This window comes from Opisthorchis viverrini, assembly GCF_000715545.1.
Source record: "Opisthorchis viverrini unplaced genomic scaffold opera_v5_1, whole genome shotgun sequence".
Taxonomy (NCBI): Eukaryota; Metazoa; Platyhelminthes; class Trematoda; order Opisthorchiida; family Opisthorchiidae; genus Opisthorchis; species Opisthorchis viverrini.
In genome coordinates, this window is record NW_008751657.1 from 6698385 (window position 1) to 6721091 (window position 22707).

The 22707-nt window shown below is 42.8% G+C and overlaps 1 protein-coding gene across 1 annotated transcript in view; it reads right to left on the minus strand.

Moving 5' to 3' along the window:
* Positions 1 to 6514: 6514 nt before the first annotated feature.
* The window catches only part of T265_00107 (hypothetical protein), a gene marked incomplete at both ends in the record, with an annotated part of 38087 nt that continues 21894 nt past the window's right edge, over positions 6515 to 22707 (minus strand). The window contains 7 exons of the mRNA XM_009163764.1: positions 6515 to 7403; positions 7517 to 7661; positions 8276 to 8398; positions 13089 to 13206; positions 14011 to 14059; positions 14146 to 14187; positions 20500 to 20604. Of these exons, the coding sequence (XP_009162028.1) occupies positions 7341 to 7403; positions 7517 to 7661; positions 8276 to 8398; positions 13089 to 13206; positions 14011 to 14059; positions 14146 to 14187; positions 20500 to 20604 (645 nt within the window). The remainder of the gene's footprint in view (positions 7404 to 7516; positions 7662 to 8275; positions 8399 to 13088; positions 13207 to 14010; positions 14060 to 14145; positions 14188 to 20499; positions 20605 to 22707) is intronic.

Genomic DNA, 22707 nt, shown 5'->3' on the forward strand with positions numbered 1-22707 from the left:
GGTTCTCATACCTCCGAGAAGCTATCAGTACAATGTCCCTCCATTAAAGACCACCTTCGGGTCCTCTTTTGGGTTGCTGGGTACCTGTTCCGTCACTCCAGCGGTGAAGTTCGCGTAACCTGGACTATGTGGTCTCTTAAGAGAGGGGACTCCTGTTCGAAGAACTACTGCATCCATCACAAAATTGAAGTAATCTAGAGATAATTTTGCGAGATCTTCGGTATGTGTGCGCAGATTGCGTTGTGCTTATTTCATTCTCGACAAGAAGGCTGACCAAACGTAAATCACTCCCAGTTTCACGTAGGATAATGCCATACAACTAATATTGTCATTTATTTTTGAAGAGCATGATCACAAAAATAAATGAATGAAATAAACAAAGTGAATGCAAGCGACAAATACGAAAGGGTAACAGGAGAATATGGGAGAAAAGAGGAACGTTTCACTCGAATTCATGCCAACAACAGTTCCAGTCAGATGAGATGAATCCTAAAGAATATCAAAATTTTGATATGGAAACACGCGTCTAAAGGCCAACAACCGAAGATAGGACAAACAATGTTGAATGCTCTCCAAGGCGTAGTAGGCGCTAGCACAGTCAAGACTCGCATATCAGGCACAGTGTCCGTCATACTGGGTCTGGTGTGAGATTAAATGGCGAAAATGTACATTCAGCACCACGCATAAAAGTGTCATAAGAACGCAGAGAGCCCACAATGGCAAGCAAACACAAGTCACTGACTGCGACCTTGGGAAGTCCCAGTCCAATAACAGCTACTACTGTTCTCCCTAACATTGTTGGGTTCCGAGTGCTTAGAACACTGGCTTTACAGAAGTGGTTATCGTGTGTGGGGCATTCCTTCCACAATTACACTCAGAATCGGTGAACTCCATCGTGTGTGGGGGGAGGGCATTCCCTCCACAATTACACTCAGAATCGGTGAACTCATGCTCCAAAAATCGTGAAAGTATATCTCTAATGTGTTTTGTCTTTCCCCATCTTCTGCATTGTCAATAAATGCATCTTCGACAAACTGAATTTTTTTATTATTACGGAACAAGAGGAAAATACGCACCAAAGGACAGCTACTGTATTCCTTTCTAACGTGGGTGCACAAACGCTTGTCACGCATCGCCAAAATGAACACCACTATGATCTATGCAAGTTACGAGGCCACAACACAGGCAGAGGATGGCTGGTAAATGTTGTCTCACTAGTTACGGTGGGTAGGCTTTTTTTGGAAGAAATGACTTTATAATGGCTGAAACCGTGTATCTGGAGTTAGTACCTGGGGAGTACAAAATTCTGTAAAATGTGATCGGGAAAACCCGTTAAGTAGTCATCGGGAGATCGCTTCTCACGTGGTACCAAGGTATATCAACGGAAACCATTGTATGATTTTGTGGCGACATTTGTGTTGTACTAAAGCTCCAGCCATGGTAATTTAATAGACAGAGATGAACGCATGTACGTGTTCGGCATAAACTCAGAACGGTTTCTACGCAGAGAAAAAACTTATATCAACAGTCAGTATGTTAAAAACGACGTAACTCAACAGGAGGAGAATCAAGCAGCAGAACCGATCGGTTAATCTATCTGAAATCAACCCCAGTAATCAATGGTACCGAATGAACGGAGGTCTATAACTAACATAAGCAACTTGCATGCGTTAAACATGCAGTGTATTGATCAAAGCGTCCGAGAGGGAATTCTGTTTACCAAATCAGGTGTGCCGCTGGCGTGCTACAAAGGTTGTTGGATGGGAAAACCAAAGGTGATTGATCAAAAGACACTGGGCTAGAGTGCGCCGAAGCATGCAGTGATCATATAGACAATATATTAAAATGTCCTCCGGGCGGTAAAGTGGAAGAGGGAAGATCTCACTTGTTAGGGATCAGATTACGCCAGAACAAATGCATGAGAATGGATGCCAGCTGAGCATGAGATAATGCATTTCTTGTCCTAGTGACCATGGTGATTGATGTGATCAACTCGTCCGTAAGAGAAAAGCAGCGTTAGATGGAAAACAATTTTGAGTGGAAAGTGTTTTCATCTGTTTTTCAAACAAAAATTAACTTGCGTTCCCAAAACAAGCAAGAATAAGCACAGCGCTGTTGAATTTTGCACTTTAACGAGATTCCAGAAACCTAGAAAGAGATCAGCGTGTCCTTAAGGTTGGCATGAGTTGCCGCTCGCACACTTTGAAAAATCGCTGAATCTAGCGATTCAGTTGTATGATCCGCTCAACGCTATGTGACAAATCCATAAATCCATTGTTTACGGTAGTGGTCCTTAAGTTGACCATATGACACCGTTGCTCTATTCATAAGTTAAAGAAATCTATATATATATATAACGTGCAGAATGGATTAAAGTTCGGAGACAATTCAGATGGATAAATTTTCAATAGTCAAAGATCGAAAAGGCAGATATGACCGAAAACTGACGAGGAGTAGAAAGGTCATGTGACAGTGCGATCTGATCATTCTGCCAAAAGACACAAGGATCGCTTTTGAACAGTTTAGACTGAAGGATTTGTGTACCAATAGCTTCTGCGGACGTTACAAATTTTGTTCCTTTTTGGTTCTCGTAGTATCGAGGGTATCTGATCAATGAATTTAAAAGCTGTTCTATCGTTTAAATGGTATCTTGTGTCTAGTATATGGGTCAAAACCGAAATACATACGTTGCGCTACTGTTCGCATTGGAATTTCTTGCACTTATTTCTTGGTCGTGTTTAGTTTCATCTTCTTTTACTTGTATTTGTTATATTGCGGTGTACTATTCCTCATACTTTACACGCATATGTAATTAATAGATAACCACCTAATTATTCAGACGACAGCTGGCTCCATAGTAGCAGACAAACTGATGCATAAAGATGTCCTGACAAAGAAGTCTGTAGTTTAGTTTTTGTGTCCCAGTCGGTTTGTTGAGGAAGTTTTTCCGAAGTCTTTTCGGGCTTTTTACAATGCCCCGGCCGCCGGATCGTAACTGAAAGTTGGCGCGCCCAAACGATCTTTTTTTCAAGCACGAGATGCATCATCTTGTTGTGGCTGCCCGTGAAGAAATTATACACTCAGCGTCTCAGAATATCCCCTTCAATTTATCTGTGGGTAACAGTGAGTACTTGACGTCTATCAGTTAGATCACTTGCGTACTAAAAAATCCTAATAAAGACTCCTCCGTAACAATCGGTCAGCTAGAGATAGCTCAGTGATTAACGCATCGGCTTACGGACCAGAAGGTCCGTGGTTCGAACGTGACCTCAGCATCTCGGCTGCTCCTGTCTAGGCTTGGGCAACCTGGCATTATCCCAGCTCTCGTGCCTCCTTCCGTTGATATGGGAGCTAGGCACCGAAAGTGTGCTACAGACGAAGTATTTTTTCGGTGGAAAGCGAAGCACCAATGGTACCACTTTTGTCCCCGGTTTCAAAACTTGGATTTTGGTGATAAACTCAAATGTCTTCGAAGCTGTGCATTACTACTAAAAACTCCAGAACACCGATCATTCAGTAATACTGTTATGTGGCGAGCGACATATGGCTAAAAACAGATGAAAGCGCGTGCGTGATCTGCACACTTGAAGAGATCAGAGAGAAATCTGCGTCCGGAAAGCTAGGCCGTCTGCATTGTTACCCCTCATCATATTGTCGATCTTCCGTTCTCCCGGTAGACCTGTCAGCCGTTTTTTTCGTGCTGGTGTTGTATTTCATTCGCCATTTTCTAACCACTGAGACTGTCGAGTCGCTCAGAATTCATTCAGAACCATCATGTTATGTTTTGTTATGGATTTTAAGTTATCGATATGTTTTCCGATGCTTCCTATCATCTCAGCCAATATGGGTAACAGACGGTGATAAGGTCAGGCTTCGAACGACCTCGTCAGACTGTTGGGTCATCTGCGTGGAAATACAAATGTCGAGAAGTCCTTGTGGTTTAGACTTGGTTACCCAGAAAAGACAGCACAAAACTGCCTGATGGAGGAAAGCAATTTTGATCACATCGTAGAAATCAAAAACGTACCTACTCAGGTAAATGAGGAAGTCCGACTGCGCTGTCATTTCAGCCTGAAGATATGGAAACCGTAGTGGTAGCACATCATTTCGCAAACAGTAACTCTACCTCAGACCTCACCTGGTTTTCAGGTGGTGCTTGTGCAGGTACTAGTGTGCATTGTCTGAAAAAAAACGAGCAAGGCTGTGGATCTCCCTAAAATGCCAAGGAATTTGAAAACCGTCTGCAACAGTTGAGAATACAAAACTAACTGTCGAGAAAAGACTAGCATTAAAGTTGTTAGCGTTTACTTAGGAGTCTAATTCAATCGCAAATGGACAACTTTTCGCGATGTATGAAGCCCGGTCAAGAGCACGACTGACAGAGTTGAGTGCTCTAAAAGGTCGAACTCTCAACCAGAATGGCCAAATTTCCTGGAGCGGCATTCGAGCTATAGCCCTATTTTTACAGTATTTCTGAATGGATGAACGAACATCCTCCAGTACAAAAATGGAAACATGTAACCAGCGCATATTCTCAAAACCACCCACACGAACATTGTCTTACAGGCGCTTCAGGGGCCAAACCAGAACTGAGAATTCCTGACAGGCGGGCCAGTCGATTGACACAACCAAGATACGTTATTCAGTTGTCGTTCGTCCGGCCTACCACTCACACCACTCAACCGTGAACATGTTCGCCAGTTCAGACGTGCTGATGGAATAGTGGTAACACGCTCGCTTCACATCTAGGATATGTAGAGTTCAAACCCAGGCATGGACAAAGATATGCCCTACCGAAGAGCTCTAACAAGAGTGAAACTTAAGTCCAGTGGACTCACTAGAATGATTGCGCCAAGACAGAAGAGTGGCTGTTCAGAAAAGAATAAGTCGAGTGTGCATTTTACTAAACAACCTCTCAACGGAACTAGGACCACCGTCATTTGTGCAACGGGTATCCTAACTGTCCGACAACTGGTCGCAACCATCCCTTATTCCATACATCTACTTCGTCGCCATTCTCAGAAAACGAAACCGGTGACAGCGGAGTCCGCTTCAACTTTTTGTTGACCTGTATGGCCCTACGGTTGTTACAAGGGGATTCATTTGACAAGGGTGGTACTGCGTCTCAAACTGAACAATGGCCAAAACCCGGATTTCACTCGGCTCCATCCAAAGCATAACTGCATTCTTTCATAGGAAATCTCATTTCAGCGTAATATCTTTAATGGGTTCTATCACAGTTCGAAGACCAACTTGAGAACAAATTATATTTTTCACCAAATGTTTCAACTGAGAAAAAATCCTCATATTTCACCATAGAATGGATCGTGCAAGACTAAACATTTTCAAAAATAGTTATAGAATTAGGCGCCGGCCCTCTACATCACTCACGAACTGATTAGTTCAGTCGACCGATTGCAAAGAATGAATCTTGACTAACGCATCTTGAATAACAGTAGGTGAGAATAAAATGCACGGTCAGGCTTTAGCAAGTGGGATGTACAAGCCTGGCTGGTGCACTGATAGTCTGTTGGCAAGGAAAGAACGAGTAACGCTTTAGCATCTCCCAATGGGATAAGACAGTGGCAACTACGTCAGTCAATAAATGTGCAGTAGCTCCATCTATCAAAATCAGCGGATGTGACAGGATAGGCGATGTTTATAGACCTGAATACCCTACAACATCACAGATTATCCTAAGCGGTTTCTGAGTGCTTTCATTCTCTTCCCCTGTTTCAGTCACGATATCAGTGACGGCTGATTCGGACCTTCTATTCGCAGGGGAGAATCAAGTGAAGCCAGCCAAGAAGTATCCGACGGTCTAGACAGGTGAACAGTAAACGGAATCCGTTAGTTCATTAACAGAAATAGAAGCGAGTTTGATCCAGTTCCGTGTTATATCAACTAATAACCAATTTGTGAACCTCATGATGATTCGCCCTTCGAAATAATACCCTCAACTTTCGAGAGGGGATGCTCCGAAAATGCTTCTACTCTTCAAGTTCAAGAGACTGGAAAGTACTGTTGCATAACCAAAACGATTTCTGAGTCCAGACAAAGGGTTGCCTCATGCCGCTGCATGTTCACGCAAGTTTGAAAAGACCGCGCCCTTAAAGCAGTTTATAACTTGAGTGGAATACAGCACCGGATGACCGGATAACCACAGCGACAGTTGAACAATCGAAGGATAATTACTCTCAGCAGCCAAAAATATAGCTTTCTTGGATATCAGTCTGCAAGTAAAGATAATGCCGTGCAAAGCACACAGTCAGCCTGTTTGCGTCACCCGCATGTGGGTTCAATTTTTCAGGCCAACTTTTTGTACGTTAGTCCAGTCACTATAACGGAAGCTCTTATTTACCAACAGTTTCTCCGTACACAAAATTTTACGTCTCCGTAAATGGGTGACTAAGCTAAGTGGTCAAAAGAGAACCCGCCGCCGTACCGTTCACTTGTAACGCAAATGAGCCGTAGGCCAGAACAAGACAAACAATCAGATTTAAATGAATGGACTGAATTGAACTGCATTAAATGCACTCACATTGTTAGTTAGTCAGACAAAGCACAACCGAGTACAGGATCGAATAAGAGAGAAAGCTCATAGTGCACCGAATAGTTTATCAAGTTGGTGGTCCAAATGACATGAGTGAAATCGGATTATTCGGACAGGGCAGAAAGAAAATCGTATGTTGTATGTGCATATCGATGAGCGAGGAGGATGAAGGAAAGGGAGAGGGAAAAGAATAAATAATCAGGCAGTGAGTAAGACCTAGAAAAATCGGAGCATAATCGGATGTAACGTCCAAATAATAAGGACCTTGGAGAACAACGACATCTGGATTTGGACAGAACAAGCCAACGGACGAACGAGTACGTTCGGCAAAAATAAGGCATCACAGAAATTAGTCTGAGTTCATGGAACACAAGTGCACGAAAAATACAGTGCAACTGTTGGGCCTTGATGGCAATATTCGACAGATGATCTTGTCTATTGAGTGGTGTTGCCGCAACATCAAGTGTATCGGTTGCTCCGAGGCCCTTTTCAAGATGATGGATGCGTTTTGTTGAGTGTGTATTCAGAGTTGAGGTGTGGGGAATATGATTCTCAATTGTTATTCGGTGTAAACCCATAGGAGGACGAGAGCGACGACAATGCCAACAAAAGCGTGTGGGAGGTGGATGCGTATCCCAGTGAAGTGTGTGAGCTTAGGATGCAGCGATGAGCATTACGGAACGGTTCAACAAAAGATCGAGGAAAAGACAATGGATAGTACTGGAAGATGGTGTAGCAATTCATCGGTTAGCATAGCCGTGATTGTGCAGGAATGGGAGCGTCTGCACTACTTCAGGAGTTTGCTGGCTTGTTCGTTCGCTTTCTTGATACGCTCCGCATTTGATTTGGCCTGTGGTAGAGAGAGAATAAACAAGTTAACGTAGAACTAAGAGGATAACAAGCGCATTGAGGAATAATGCTACAAACTGATTATAAGGGAAAACAGCAAAACAAACTGGTTACCTTAATTTGGATTCTCTCAATCTGTACGTTTTGTTGATTGATCTCACTGCCCATGTCGATGGCCATGTTGCGCAAATTCCCGATCATGCCAGATACCTCTTGCAAATTGTTGTCCATTTCATCCTCGCGAGCGTCGTTCGTTATGCTGAAATAAAAGTGGCAGCAATTAGAACTGAGAAGGGGATGATCATAGCTCAGAAACACTTAGTTGAGCCGGAAGTGTCGACACAAAAGCTAAGCAAGGGACCTGGAAGTAGCCACAGCTTCCTTGTCGAAGAAAGAAGGACCTACATAGGCACTCCTTCAACAGTGCCTTAAACAGGCTCGATTAAAACTTGTGGATCGGCCATACTGAGCAACACAGTCCCAAACGTTGAACTTGATGTTAATTCCCGCGCCTATGGACAAAAGGAAATTGGCCTCTATGTGACTGGCGCCGTTATTCCATGGTTCACGCATGGTTCACGCCGTGCCCATGAACTCACTGTTTCGCTCAATACTGCATACGAGCAGTGATCGCTGTAGTTGAATCCATTCCCGAGCATGTATGACGCCCATATGTCGCTCACAGAAAATGGATGGATTAGGTTAGATGTTTCCGGCTGCAACTCGACCGCGCGCTACTATTATGTAGATTATACGAACAAATTGAGAGGATTCGCCTTACTTATGCACTCATCAGAGATTACGCTAACTCTTAATGGATATAAATGTTGAAAAAAATGAACAGGGCCGACTCATTCATTCAGTTGAGCGTACCGAGTAATGTATCCACCTGTTGGACCCATTCCATTCTGGTCAACAATGATACGCGGGCCGTCCCCACCACCACGCATATCTTCGTCTTTCAGCTGCTTTGTGTAATCGTCCTTCTTCTTCACCCTAAAAAAGTGCAAGAGTCGTGTAACAATGTGCACATATTTAAAAAAAACTCATTTTAAAAAATCTGTAACAAACTTACTGGTTCAAAATAAATAATACGTTCTTTTCGGCACACGAGTATACGTAATGGATGAGGCTGAGGCAGATCTGGAGTCATGGCTAAGGGTTCCGTTGTATAAAGTTTAATCCACGTACGATTAACAATAGTAATTTATGCCTGTGGGGGGAGCTCCCACCCTTATTCACAGCCCCTACACACCCCTACATGATACTGTGACAATCCAATTCAATAGTGTTGTTCATGCCTTTGATTAGCGCCTTACAAGGCCACCGCCTAGTAGTGGAGAGCAGAGTTGTGGATTTCCAATAAGCGCTTCGTTGCGCCAAGCCCAGTCAAACCGTAATGAGAAGAATTTTGCACTGCACCGCACTGCATTTTAAAACTCACGAACCGCCTAACAGAGATTCAAATCCTCAGCCCCTTTTGATCGACCGATAGTTAATCAGCAGTGCAATTAATATGTACCCTTAAAAGACAGGAGACTATTCAAAATGAACTGGAATTAAGTGCGGTCTTGCCGAGCATCCAAGGACGATACCAAGTACTGTTTCTCCAAACAACGGTGAGAACAGCGTCGAAATACCAACACTGCCATGAAGATCTAGTAGATGAGTTCAGCGCTTTACATTCCTGCCCAGGATCATTGGTCGCTAGAATTACTGTCAAGGCGTTTACACTGGATGATAAAAAAATTCAATATGGACTGAGACATCAAGAACAACATAGTGCAATGCGGCCCGAAGAGGTTAAAGCTAAAACCTATGGGAAATAATATGCTAATCTCGAAGCATCGACGACAACACGGTAACAAAACTACACAACAGAAGGAACATCCCGTCAAGGAACATTTCCACTATCCCGGTAAAGTTCAAACCCCTGAGACCCAAATAGATGGCGTACGTCACCTCATCATGTTGATGTAGGCCTCAAAACTTAGTTTATCGCACAAAAAATGAAACCATGTGCGCTTGAAGCTATCAACAAACGCGGATTTTGCAAAGTACTGTTCACTGTGGTGGTCATCAGATGAATCCAAAGACCATAAGAAGCGAGGGCACTCGGAAACCGATAGGGGAAAATTCCTTAGTCGGGTCAGCAGTCATCAAGGTGGCCGGCTTCCATAAACACTGACGGCACACAGCAGTCTCAATAGCCCGTGTGAGACAGCAGTGAAATTCAGCCACCTTGTTCTCGAACCGTGTACCTAGTGTGTGTAGTCTTCAATGAAAAATGAAGCATCCGAGTTTATCTCAAATGACTGTCAGTAACAGGACAAACGAAGCCTCCTCTCGCTAGAGGAAAATGGCCAAGTCCTCTATTGTAAGTTTGGAGTGTACATCTCAGCCTAATTCGACTTGTTGTTACGATACACATTGGGGCAGTCCAAAGTCCTCTCAAACTACATAGGAAAAAACTAAGGGCATTTCGCAAGAAACGAATATGTTTCTAGTGCCCTCCTGTTTTACTATTCAGTAGAATATTGTTAATTCAGCCAACGACTATCATACTTCGAATACCTCAACACGTCAAAGAGTTTTCAGCAACCTTATGAGTAGCGTGTTACGCCCAGCCCACCATACTATTTCCATAGGACTGGGCAATTCTGACGCCAGTACTGACAAAGGTGCTAAACCAATAGATGAATGGCAACCTTATAGCGTGTTACGCCCAGCCCACCATACTATTTCCATAGGACTGGGCAATTCTGACGCCAGTACTGACAAAGGTGCTAAACCAATAGATGAATGTGGAAGGATAAGGCAAGTAAACAAGAGCAGATACGTCTGTTGAATGAAGCTCACAGTGGTCGATAAAAAAACAAGCATCATTACCGTATTACTTCAAACATCAGTAGATACACTCTGACTATCATTCACTGGTGTCAGCAGACGCAAAACTCTAGGGCAAACTAGGACATTTGTCAGCTGCATTGAATGAATACCGGTGAAAATTGCAGCTTCAGTTTGGTCATTTACCAAGAGTAACCCTTATTGAAGAGTCTTCCAGCAATTACTTGCTACCGAAGGTGTGGAGTGGTCACGCAGTATTTTTTATTTTGTAAACCGATCCGAAACATTGGTCCAGAAAGTAGCTCACAAGAAATAGCTAACATCCGGATAATAAAGCTGTCTATCAGATACGGAACAGGGAATGAATAGAAATTACCACATATTCGAAGGTGGTAGTCACAGGAAAGTTGATAAAGGGCATCCACCTATCCTGTGGCAATGGTCAAAGTGCGGAAGACTACTCCCTAACCATTGCTACTACTAAATCAGACAATAAATTCACAAAATTTGGCAATATGTCCAAAAGTCGATCGCTCGGGTGAGTTTAATAGGTGCCGACCAGGTAGTAATTGACCCGTTCGCCGAGTTTGGCAGTTTTCTTAACAACGTTTGTTCTCAGTCGGGGAGAAATCGTGGTTGAGTGGGTTTACGTTTTGGAGTACGAACGAGAGAAACTGGACACATAAGATTTGGCTTGAACCTCCCAGTAAATTTCACAAGAGGCCAGTTTTATCCTAATGTAGGCCAGAATGTGAGGCATTGCACTTGGGCACCGAAACGGTGTTACAGCTGAGCCGTTATTTTTCTATTGTGTAGGCGAACCCATCATCGGTGTCACCAGTACCTGAGGTTCTGAGTTTGCAAAGGTAAATCAACCTAAACGCGTCTGGCCAGGGTTTATGACCAGAATCGTATGTGCATAGGTCACACAAGTAGACATATCGGTTCATAGCACAGTCAGATGTCGCTGCATTGACCAACAATACTGCAGCATCCCGAGGATTTGTGTTTAATCACCATTTTAGATGGAATACAAAGAGGGGGATCAGCGTATTTTAGAGGCCTCCTACGCTAGCACTCTGTAGAACGAGTCATCAGCCTCGAGAGACACTTAATTTCCACCGGTGTCATAATTAGGTGATGAAAGGTGATACTTCGCGTCAGCAGGTGAAAGAAGGTACCGTATAAGGTGGTGTCTTGAAATAAAAGGATACTTTGAAAGAGAGGCGATTCATCCAGTGTCATTCGTCAGCTAAAACCCAGCTCACAATCCCCCACCACTCCGGAAGTGGTTTCTGTTGGGAGGAATACCACGCTCAATGTGTGTGACTCGCGTATCTAGCACATATCAGAATGCTACTTCAGGATGAATTGGAATTATGGTTAATTTAAGGCCGACTTTCAGCAATTTCCGAAGTCATACAAAAAAAGGAAGTGCGGTCGGAAAGACTGATTGTAAAATGATAATGTGGGAAGAAGGTAACGTAATTTAACAATTTCAACATGTAAATGAAAGTTCATGGAAGGTTACACTTAAGCGGAGCCGCATACAGCTTGGCGACCGGAAACGAAGACATCCCAGCACGAATAATCAAATGTGTCAATCAGGGGACGCAAAATCGTAAATAAACTCTGTATGAATACTACTTGATCCACGTCACGGCCATCCCAGCCAAGTTCAAAAAGAAAATGTTTCCACACATTGTTGGTAGTGTGAGGAGATTTGGGATTTTTGTGGAGACTTCGTCCTGTAAGTGAAGCCAATCTATGCTGAAAAGCCGAGAAGCACTGTACGGCTGTTTCATCCTTATTGGGAATCATCAGCAGTGCGCATCTCACGAAACTCCGAAGAGTCTCGAACCCGCGACCTCCCGGCTAGTAGTTTGAACACATAACCGTTCGGCCACGAGTTTGTTTCCACACATCTTAATTAGCTGAGTTTCCTTCGTTCCATTTAGGTTTCAAACATAGTAAACAGTCTTCCGTTTCCAGTACTACAGAAACCCTAGGTAAATCCACTGTCGATTTCGCCCTTCTTGGGGTTATTGACTAGGTCTAGTTCCTCAATTATCAGCAAGCATATTATGTATTTGAACATCAATTTGGACGTGTTTTGTGACAAACACTAGTTTGCAAATTAAGTTGGTGTTGAAGGGAGACTCAGGTGAAATTTCACTGAACGTGTCGATATTAAATTTCTTCACAGAAGGTGCTGCAGAAAAGTTGAATCAAATTTCAGCTGAAACGAAGTTCGGCGGAAGAAAATCTTAAATGAGAAATTCATGGGAATTTCGGCTGCGTACGTCTTTTATTTGACAAACACTTCCAAATCGTTGTGATAAACCGCTTTTTCCCCATTTCTCTCCATAGCAAATCATTACTCTTATGAATTCACGATGCGGTCAAGCCAAACAACCTACTCAAATTTCAAAGCACGATCTGTTTTCAACCATGTTTCAATGGTGGACCAATTTAGTTTACCAACCTCAAAAGTGATCACCAATCCACAACTCGTTCTCGTCGTTCAGAGACGATTCAAGATCTGAAAAGTAAAACACCTGAGAGGAACTCCTGAATGAGCTCTTCGACCACGAATTTAGAAATGTTCAGACCCTCGATACTGCTTCAAGGGATTTCACTGGTGGTTGAATATGAGTAGAATAGTCCAATGTCCTGTAACTCCTGTCCTTATAATGAATATGAGAATCGTGTCTCCATCAGACTGGGAAGTATGGATAATTTGTTGTTTATGAATGCTATCGAAAGTCTAATTTACAACTGATGCCAACGAGTGATCTTCGAACGCATGTACAGAAAACGTGACTGAATAACAGCTCACTTGTTCCACGGCAGCACACACAAGCCACAACACTTGTTCAAATCGTCCAAATTTTTCTCCGCATCTTTCATATCTTGATTGATTTGGTCCATCCCTTCGTTGATGCGATCCAGTTGTTCTACACATTAAAGATAAATGGAAACACCAGTCAGAGGAGAACAAGATAGTGAAAGTTTGAGTAAGAGGACGGCAGAGAGACAACAGAAGTGACAACGACCTGGACAAGAAGAAAGGCCAAGGAAAGAGTAGGGTGACCTAGGTTGGTGACTTGACCAAGTGACTTGAACGTCGGATAGACCAAGCAGATATGCTTCAGTATACAGAATACTCTGGTCACCGCCACGAACAGAAACGCAATAAACTATCTGAATACAAATTATTTCCTTTCCTTTCGCAAGCCGCCAAGACAAACTAAGGATTAAGACAGAAAGTCTTACTCTCCGCGATCGGCTTTTGGAAGCCAACTTGAGCATAAATGGCATACCTACCCCAAATCCATTTCACCACCGACGGTCTTTTCGAAAAAAGATCAAGCGAGAAAAACGGATGAACAAACAAGTGGGCTGGTTACACTAGTCGCAGCACGGTCACCCAGTAGTCGCATTGAAGAGCAGGAGCGACACTGATGCACAATAGTACGTTCGTCAGTAAGGTTAAAGGTACCAAACAACACGCAAAGAAATTATCCTATCAGATCAGAATTACACCCACAGCCGAACTACATGACCATTTTGTTCTTAAGGACCCTAACCCGCAGTGACCATGACGACTCAGACAATGCCAGGTCATTTGAACAGGGAAAGGGGTGACCAAAGGCGACCAGAATAGCCCTTCAGTCTAGTCTCCTGAGTCAAGTTCCTCCCTTGTGACGGACACAACACAGAGTTCGGGACAGCACAACACGAAGAATTCTCCGGCTTACCGCCCTGATCGTCTAACATGACCAAGGTTGAAATTCCAGCTTCCTTAGCCTAAAAATAGTATGAAGGTTATGTTGTATGGAACGGGATTGGGAGAAGATCACAAAACATGGAGAGGTAGACCCAGTACTACTTACCTCTTCACACATTGCCATCATACGCCGAGAGGCCTCCAACGACTGTAAACAAAAGTAGAATAGCTTGTCAAGTGAAAAGTTAGTGAGAAGCCAAATGTGGTCAACCGAAAGAGTGGTACATTAACATATTATCTGCTTGATAGAATTTCATGAAGCTGTACCGCATTTTTGGCGGTGCTCTGTATGGCACAATCCAGGCGGCCTGCAACCCTTCGCCCTGTTCAGCACAAAACATTCTATTTGAGGAAAAATGAAAGCACACTTATGTGTTGATAAGTATGACAAACTTTAAACATAGTAACCCGGTTCAATCACCACCAGGTAAGTAGGCCGTTCGGTGTAATTCGTCCTTGCCCAAGGTTTTCTGACCAGATAACGAGGGGAATAAAGTACATATAACATGGAAATTTGCTCCTCCGAGAACCCTTAAGTACTCACGATCCCACCATACTAAAAGTAGTTACCTGGGTAGCCGGGTGACCGCAGTTGTACACTCTCTTACTCCCACCGTAGCTTAGTGAGCGGGGATGGGTTAGATGACTATTTATAACTGTTTCCCGAGGCTGCACTTACGAATAATGATTTTGAGTGTGTAGAATTATGCTTATTTTGGCGAACTTATGTATCCATTTACTAAAAAAATTGCGATTGGTTGCTTATCCACTAATCGTGCATAAGCAAGATGGCATGGCGCACCCACGTCATCAACCTGAGAACATTTCACAAACCTTGAAACTAATCCCTGCTCGCATACCCTTCACTCGGCGTTAATAGGTGAACCCTCATCAATTTCTTCGGTGGGTGACATTAAACGTGTTAGCGTAAGAGTACTTGGGAGACAAAGCAACCGTCAGCTGTGCTAATCACAACACAAGTTGGCAGACTGATCTTTGGCATTTCAGTATCGTTCGAACATAGGGTTCCACAGCCTACTGGTATTCCGATATTTCCAAGGCACATCAAAAAAGAAACCTATGTAATGGACCCATCCTAGCACGAATGGTTGAGGATTCATTGTCCCGCTTCAGGTTAAAAACCAACAGAAGTCCAAAGTCAGCTTTGATTTCCCGGAGAAGCCACCATGGGACCGTAGGAAAAAATCATAATCTTAAAAAGTGCGTTACAATCACACCATAATTCACATACGCTAAAATAACCAGAAAGTATTAGTGCCAGTCTATACCAGGGTTTCACGTACAGTACAGCATGAACTTTGCTGATGAACAAGGCACTGATTTCTTCAAATGTCAAAACGCTATCACTTTAGTTAGCGAGCTTCGACCTCTCTTATTAGTTTTGACCGGATTTCGAGTGATTCGCGGGTTATAAAATTGATTAATTTCGGAAGCGAACAGATTTCCGCATATGACTATTTTGTATCGAGTCGAATAATTGTAATATTCAAATCCGATTGTTCTCCTCTGGAAAACTAGCTTTCCAGAAGAGTTTATACCAACTGTCCAACGATGACTAAGGCATCGACATTGGCGGATTTGGCATGACTGATCAGTCGGACTGACCTATTCTTAAACAAACCTGAAACGGTATTCCTGTACTGGTTCAACATCCATTTATGTGTTCAAAAATCTGTTCTGGTTGGCGCTTTTTGTTGAGTGACACCTCAGTTCGAACCCGTGTAGCCTAAACACCTAATACACGTCCCCAAACATGTTATCAAAAAGCACACGATTGTTTCCAGTTCAAGTGGAGGTTCGGACATTCAGGAAACTGGATGGTGGAGGTGTAAAACAGAACGTATGATATCATCCAGCTGTAATTCCCTTTCGTTGCCTAGCTGCCACGCCACTAGAAGCGTCAGGACTGGGATACTGCCAGGTTGCCCAGGCCTAGACAGAGGAAGAGGTGGGGTTCGAACCAAGGACATTTGGGTCAGTAAATTCGCGCTACAATCACTGAGCTATCTCGGCCTAAAGGAGGAGGACAACTCTGAATGGTTAAACACAGGAGAGTTTTGTCCTGAAAACTAACATTTATAGTAGGATATGTGTGATAGCTCACGTTTAATTAAAGCATAGGTGACGGACACCTCGTTCCGGAAAATGTTATTTCAAGAGGTCCTCGTTCCAGGAAATCCACAAAGAGCGGTATTTGTTGTGCGGGCAGATTGGATACTGGTGTGATCCAACTAGATAAGTGCCAATTTCTCCGCGGCCTCGTTAAATTATGGTCTAGTTTATCGTTCGTGTTGTGAATCGTTAGGCTAGTCTGCGATTGTGATCAACCGGAAAGAATTTGAAAATATTTCACGAGTGCGAAATTACTAGAAATACTTCATTCTGCAAGCAACTAGCGAAATGTGTTAAGCAAAGAGTACGACAATTTAGCAAGCCAGATCCATGCCCGACTTCCTGTTCTTGTTCGCGCGTACGCCGCCAACCTGTCAATCGTCGTAGTGATGCTATCTATAGAAGCGGTGAAACAGGTGAAAAGTACTCCGAAAGAATGTGCACCTGAAATATACGACGGGAAATTTCCGTTGCATATCAGTCAACCCGAACCAGACATTACGCGAAACGATAAAACAATGTCCGACGTACCACACGTGCTAGCCGTCATCCCCAAATGAAAGAAATAGCGCTAGTTTGTATAAACTTCTTCATCTGAAACTGTTTTATGGAACGGTAGACTTGAAACCGTCCTGAGTTTTTCTCACCGGAGGTAATTTAGACGTTAAGACTCGTACACTTAACAAAGTTAATTTTCATCAGAGTAGGATCATCGTCCAACGCAACCCAATAATGATTATCTATTGGAATACTAATATAAAGGACCCTATATGAATCGCTACCTGGGCGTGGAGACAAAGTAAGTTTCAAGTTGTCACTTTCTAGGCATCTTTCCTAGTGAACAGATAAACAAAATCAAACGCATACTTCACCTTAACTTTTCTTACTTTCCGGTAACTGTGCTTGTATCTGATATACTGAGCGAACAGTATTGGCTGAATTGTGATTGCCGCCTACCTCGCACATTTTTACGGATTGAGTTAATGAGATAATTCCTCTTCATTCTTCATTAGTTTAACGAATACATATCCATGGAACTTGTAGGTCAAACTTACATAGTTATTGTAGTGGAATAGTGTATGGTTGATTTAGAACACCGATAATTGTGTAACGAGCCTTGATGCAAAAAAGCTTGAGTCGAAGGATCACTTGCAAGTTTCTAGAGTCATGCTACAAGTTATGAAACGACTGGCAACATACTATCGAATTCACATGACAGAATCAGCCTTAAATAAGAATGAACTGTCTTGCTTAGGTAAATGCTGAAAACCATTACGTCAGCATTTATTAAGAAAAGTGGCTTCAACTAAAACTAACCACTCCGGGAAACGACCTCAAAAGTTCTGGGTTGAGAAACGCTGCGATAGAAGAATGTGTCAGCAATCAAACTTCGGGGACCGGGTGGAATAATTCTGCATTTCCAAATACATCCCAGTAAGATTATAGCCAATCTGTCAACGAAAAAGCCTTGTTACAACTACCTAGGATGAACCAAAACACCTTGAGGCAGGTGAAAAATGTTCGTATTCCTATCTTCCCGGAAGGTCTTGGACGGTCACAGTAGCCGTTGACTAATTCCCAGACAAAGTGGAGACTCCAGGCAATTGCTAAACTGTTTTAATGTATAGAGTCTTGATACGTTAATTCCCTCAAAAGCAGACACGATTGTGCTGAATCGTAGTCCTAGTAGAACCTTTTCAAAGTTGATCCATCCATACGAGTGCACGGTGCCCAGATCATTTATTAGCCATCGTCTCCCTCAAGAAGTGCCCCTCTACACGTGTAACTCCTCTGAGCCACACACGACTCCGTAAAGTAGTCCTGTTCCGAATACAATTATCGCTATATTCGTTTTGATAAGAAGGCAGCCGGCCATAAGGCACTTGTGCATGAGCCTTCAGAGTTTCCACCACATGCAAACTTTTACACAGGTGCTGAAATTCCGTGAACAATGCATTATTCAGCAATGAAACGATTATTAGGGCAAACCCTGAGGATCAACATTATCAATACAGAGTCAATCAAATGCTAGCGTCAGCGTCATCCAGCTACACAGCTGTATTTTTCACCAGTTCTGATCGGTTACTCTTTTTGAATTAGATGAATCTGTAACTCCAGATGTAGTGTATGGTGAATAGCACTTGTTCTAAAAAAATTTTACAATCGTCAAACAAGCAGTAAGGAAAGAGCAGTATCTATGATCCTCGAGCTTTGTGCCTGTCGGATGCCCAATCAGTTTGGCCAAGACTACCTGACGAAGCGCACTGTATACATACGAAATAAGCTGTTCCAACCAGAACGCCGATGTCCACTAAATGCTCTGAGAAATACAACAATGTTTACAATGAATAGCGTTATACTTCCATTAAAATGTCTTTCTCAAACTATCCCTCAGGAAAGACTGCTCGACTGACGACGTGAGCCGAAAATGCCCACATAGTTGACCGTGCAAATAACCTCCCTTGGTCCACCGGCCAACTAAACCCCATATGCTGTCAGCCTGTTAGCGGACAGCCGCGGATACAAAACAAAGACGGCACTCGATAAACCCAAGCTGAAGGACCTTGCAGACATCATTAGTGCCTTTAATAATTCACAGTAGTCAGTACTTTTGAACATTGTGGCTAAATAGATGCATTTACACTGAATTTCCAAAATGCACTGACTCAAACTACCAGTTTATCCTGAACGAATACAATATTTTTCGAAAATGGTTGTGAACAATCGCTGGGTTTATTGCCGGGCAACTTTTCGCTTTTGACACAAAAGATTTGCCAGGCCAATTGACTAGGTTACGAGGGTGGTTAAGATCTAAGGCGGAAGGAGAACCAATCAGCTAAGTTAAGCTAAATCTGTGTTAGTTGTACGCTAAGGGATATCGGGTGTTAGGGTGGGTCACCAAGTGTTAAGCCGATGGGGAAACCTACATGGGTCTAGTTCTTCCGGTTCCATTCGGTTCATAAAAACCCTTGGCCGACACCTCGCACAGATTTAGCTTGACTCGTAAACATGTACCTAGCCCTACTTCATCACCGCTTGTCAACAAGTGATATAAACTCTTAATAACGACCCAGGGAATGCAGGTATTCACTGCCAGCACTTGTCAATAACGAGAAAGGTGATCATTCCGTCCAGCAAGTCCTCTGTAACTCCTGTAGGTATCATTTCCTTCCTCTATGTATTTCATTGCAGTGAATACGTAGTGAATACACTCGTCCGTACGAACTAGCAAAATACTAGTATCTTATAAATGCACATGACAGAAAAGATTAACGTCCTACAATGGATGAAGATGAGCGTTAGGTGTGGAATGGATAGTTTGGAAAATGATTATAACGTGAGACCTCCAAGGATATTCTGGTAAGCACTGTAGACACCATTTACTTAATTTATATGAAAACCTATGCTCACTGTTGGCTTTTGTGGCCAAAAGATATGAAGTTATAGTTTTAAGGGTTGGGGTCACCTTTGTGTATGTCGTTACTGGGCCCATGTTTCCTAACACGAAAAATTCAAGGCTAATATGACAGGTGAAATTGACAGGGAAATTGAATGGTATATGGAGATGGAAAAACTGAAGTGAAAACAAAATTAGCTGGAAAAAGTTCCTCCAATAGACTTTGTCGCAGTGCAGCAAAAGTCCTAAAAATTCTGTAGTTCGAATAAACACAACACAAGAATCATTCGGGACAGTGGCTGTAGTTACCAGACTCCATGCAAGAAGTTTATTTTGTAAACTTTACTCGCACCCTTTATGTCTGCCGCTCTGATCTCCCTATTGTTTCAAAAAAGCGTTGCTCATTATGTCGGTCGACGGCTAGACCCACAATTCTCTCTCCAGACTTGGACTCTAAAGATCATTGGCCTCAAAAGGTTTGCTAACTACAAAGCCAAAATCCCTACTCCTTTCTCCGAGTGGACTAATTTCGTGTTGCCAAACCACTTACTGCGATTATGTAAAAGTGAAAATCTCCAGATCTACCAGTCAACAACACAATCGTTGTTCTAATCTCGATAATGACAAATCATAGGAATGAACCTGGTTTTAATCAATACTATGCTCTACAATCATTCTACGGGTTGCAAGAGGCGGAGAGAGATGATCCGGTGTTAACAAATATAAGATGCAACTGACTCCAATCAACTGTTAGGAGGATCATTAATCCCAAGAAAATGCGAGCCTAAAGGCGAAAAATAGCAAACGAAAGGTAATTAGGAAGTTGTCAGCATGCCGAACTCTACGCACAACGGCACTGGCTTGCACTGTCCGAAATTCGGAATAGAAGCAAACAGGGCGTGAAAACATAAGCTACCGAACGAAACGCACTTCTGCCGTGGCATCATCGATCCTTTTATGTAACAACTCCACCTCTGTCATCGGTCTTACAGTGCCATCCTCTAGACGGATTTCGTCGTCGTTGCATGGCGGTAACTGATAGGAGGGTTTTCGCGGCATTGAGCAAATCAGATGCGAAGGGAAATGTTATATCCTGGGCATGGCCCCGAGAAACAGCAATAGAACCGCTTCACATGATCAGTTGTCAACACAAAATGTATATTCGTTAAGTAGTTCACATCACCGGCCGCAAACTTGGTCCAAAAGACTGTGCAACGTAAATGCGGGAGCATCACACCGTGTGATCAACAGACTAATTGTTTTGGCCAATAAATGATGAGATGATTCTGATATTTCATTGGAGGAAAAAAATTCCCGATTCCATAGGGGCGAGGACAGACAGTAAGAAAAGCATGTGATCCATGGAGATTTAACAGGTAAATAACCAGCGGGATCAAACTTTGTTTCAAAATGCTGAGTTCCTTCATCCAAACTTACTGACGAAACGGCAGGATATAAACCATGAGATGTGGTTTGAAGTGGATGAGGCTTGTCACAAGCACAGTTTCTTACGAGCCCTGCTTTCAATGATTGCATCCTCAAGTGTCATTGTGAATTGCTAATAGAGGTGGAAATGAAAATACACTGTCCACTTCATCCACTCTGGTAATTGCAGCTTTGAAAACACGTGAGCAACTTCACTAGTACCCACTTTGTAAGTTTAGATGATTGTTTAAACTGTCAGTCATCATCATTCCGAATTGTAGTAAAGGAGTACGGGCATTCCTACTACTTCAGCTAATGACACGCATGATTCTCCCTTGCATCCTCATGACCAGCCTTGATATCCCTATCGATAACAACAACGATGTGGAGTGTCAGTGCTTCACTTCCAAATAAACTTAAGAGCTGACCTTAGGGAAACTAGGGAGTGCTGGCCTATTTCAAGTATTTATCAGATGATTCAGTTTATTAGACAATAATTTTGAGGTGCTCGATGGACCGTTGCCTTTTATGCAGGAAAGACCTTCATACTATCATTGAAGATCTCGTACCTAATACTGTAATGTTATTCACAAGTGTGCATCCACGGAGATTTAGGTACATCCACCACAAAATTCGTGAGACTCACACTGCCCATGATACCCAAGAATAAGATAGCTGTACAATGCTTCTCGGACTTTCAGCATACATTGACTTCATTTTCTGGATCTATTTAGATAAACGGGAGATTTTCTGATCACTTATTAGATAAGTAAACAACAAATCTCTCAAGGGTCGGTCGTCTCAAAAATCCCACTTCAACATCACTTTCGACATCTTATTTAGATAAAGATTTTCTGATCACTTATTAGATAAGTAAACAACAAATCTCTCAAGGGTCGGTCGTCTCAAAAATCCCACTTCAACATCACATCAGACATCTCCCTTCTTTTTCCAAATAAAATCCAGTCTGGATAACTGACTTTCTCCACCTTCAAAGTCCCCAATAAACCGTATTCTATCAATGTCTATCTGTCAATATTATATATATATATATATATGCGTATATATAAGGAGAGAGGGAAGGACTGTGTATGTATTCGCGACAGTATGATCCCATTACTTTTAAACACGCTCCTGCTTTGAAACGGATGGTACTCAAAAAATTTGCTTTGAAACGGATGATACTCAAAAAATTTGCTGTGATAGAACAACGTTCCAAAGTGGTAAAGCTGTTTATATAAGCTGAAATTTGACCATGTTAGCCAAACACGTGTGGAAGGCAGGTACACAATTAAAAGTAACTAGCTTCCTGTAGTAGTAGCGTCTTCCTGTAGTAGCTTCCTGTAGTAGCACCTCAAAGGCACCCTCTGGGAAACAATAAGCTTAGCGTTGAAATCTCACTATCTTCCGCCTTCTAATTGGGAATCGGTACACAGCCTCCGATCACTGTTATGTACGGCCACTAACTGTACTCCACACGAACGTTTTTTTCCAATACACGCGTCGCTTAACATTTGGAACACCGTTGCCATCTTAGTTGACCACCAATGGTCCAGTTCTGCCGCAAAGAGGTGATAGGTCATCCAAGTATCAACCACAAGTAGAAGTCGACCATCTGGACTGCAGCTACGCACACATTGCTCATCGAGACGGAAGAGTCGAAACTGTCCCTTCGCCGTCTAGCCCCCGCGGTTCAGAATACAACTGACAATG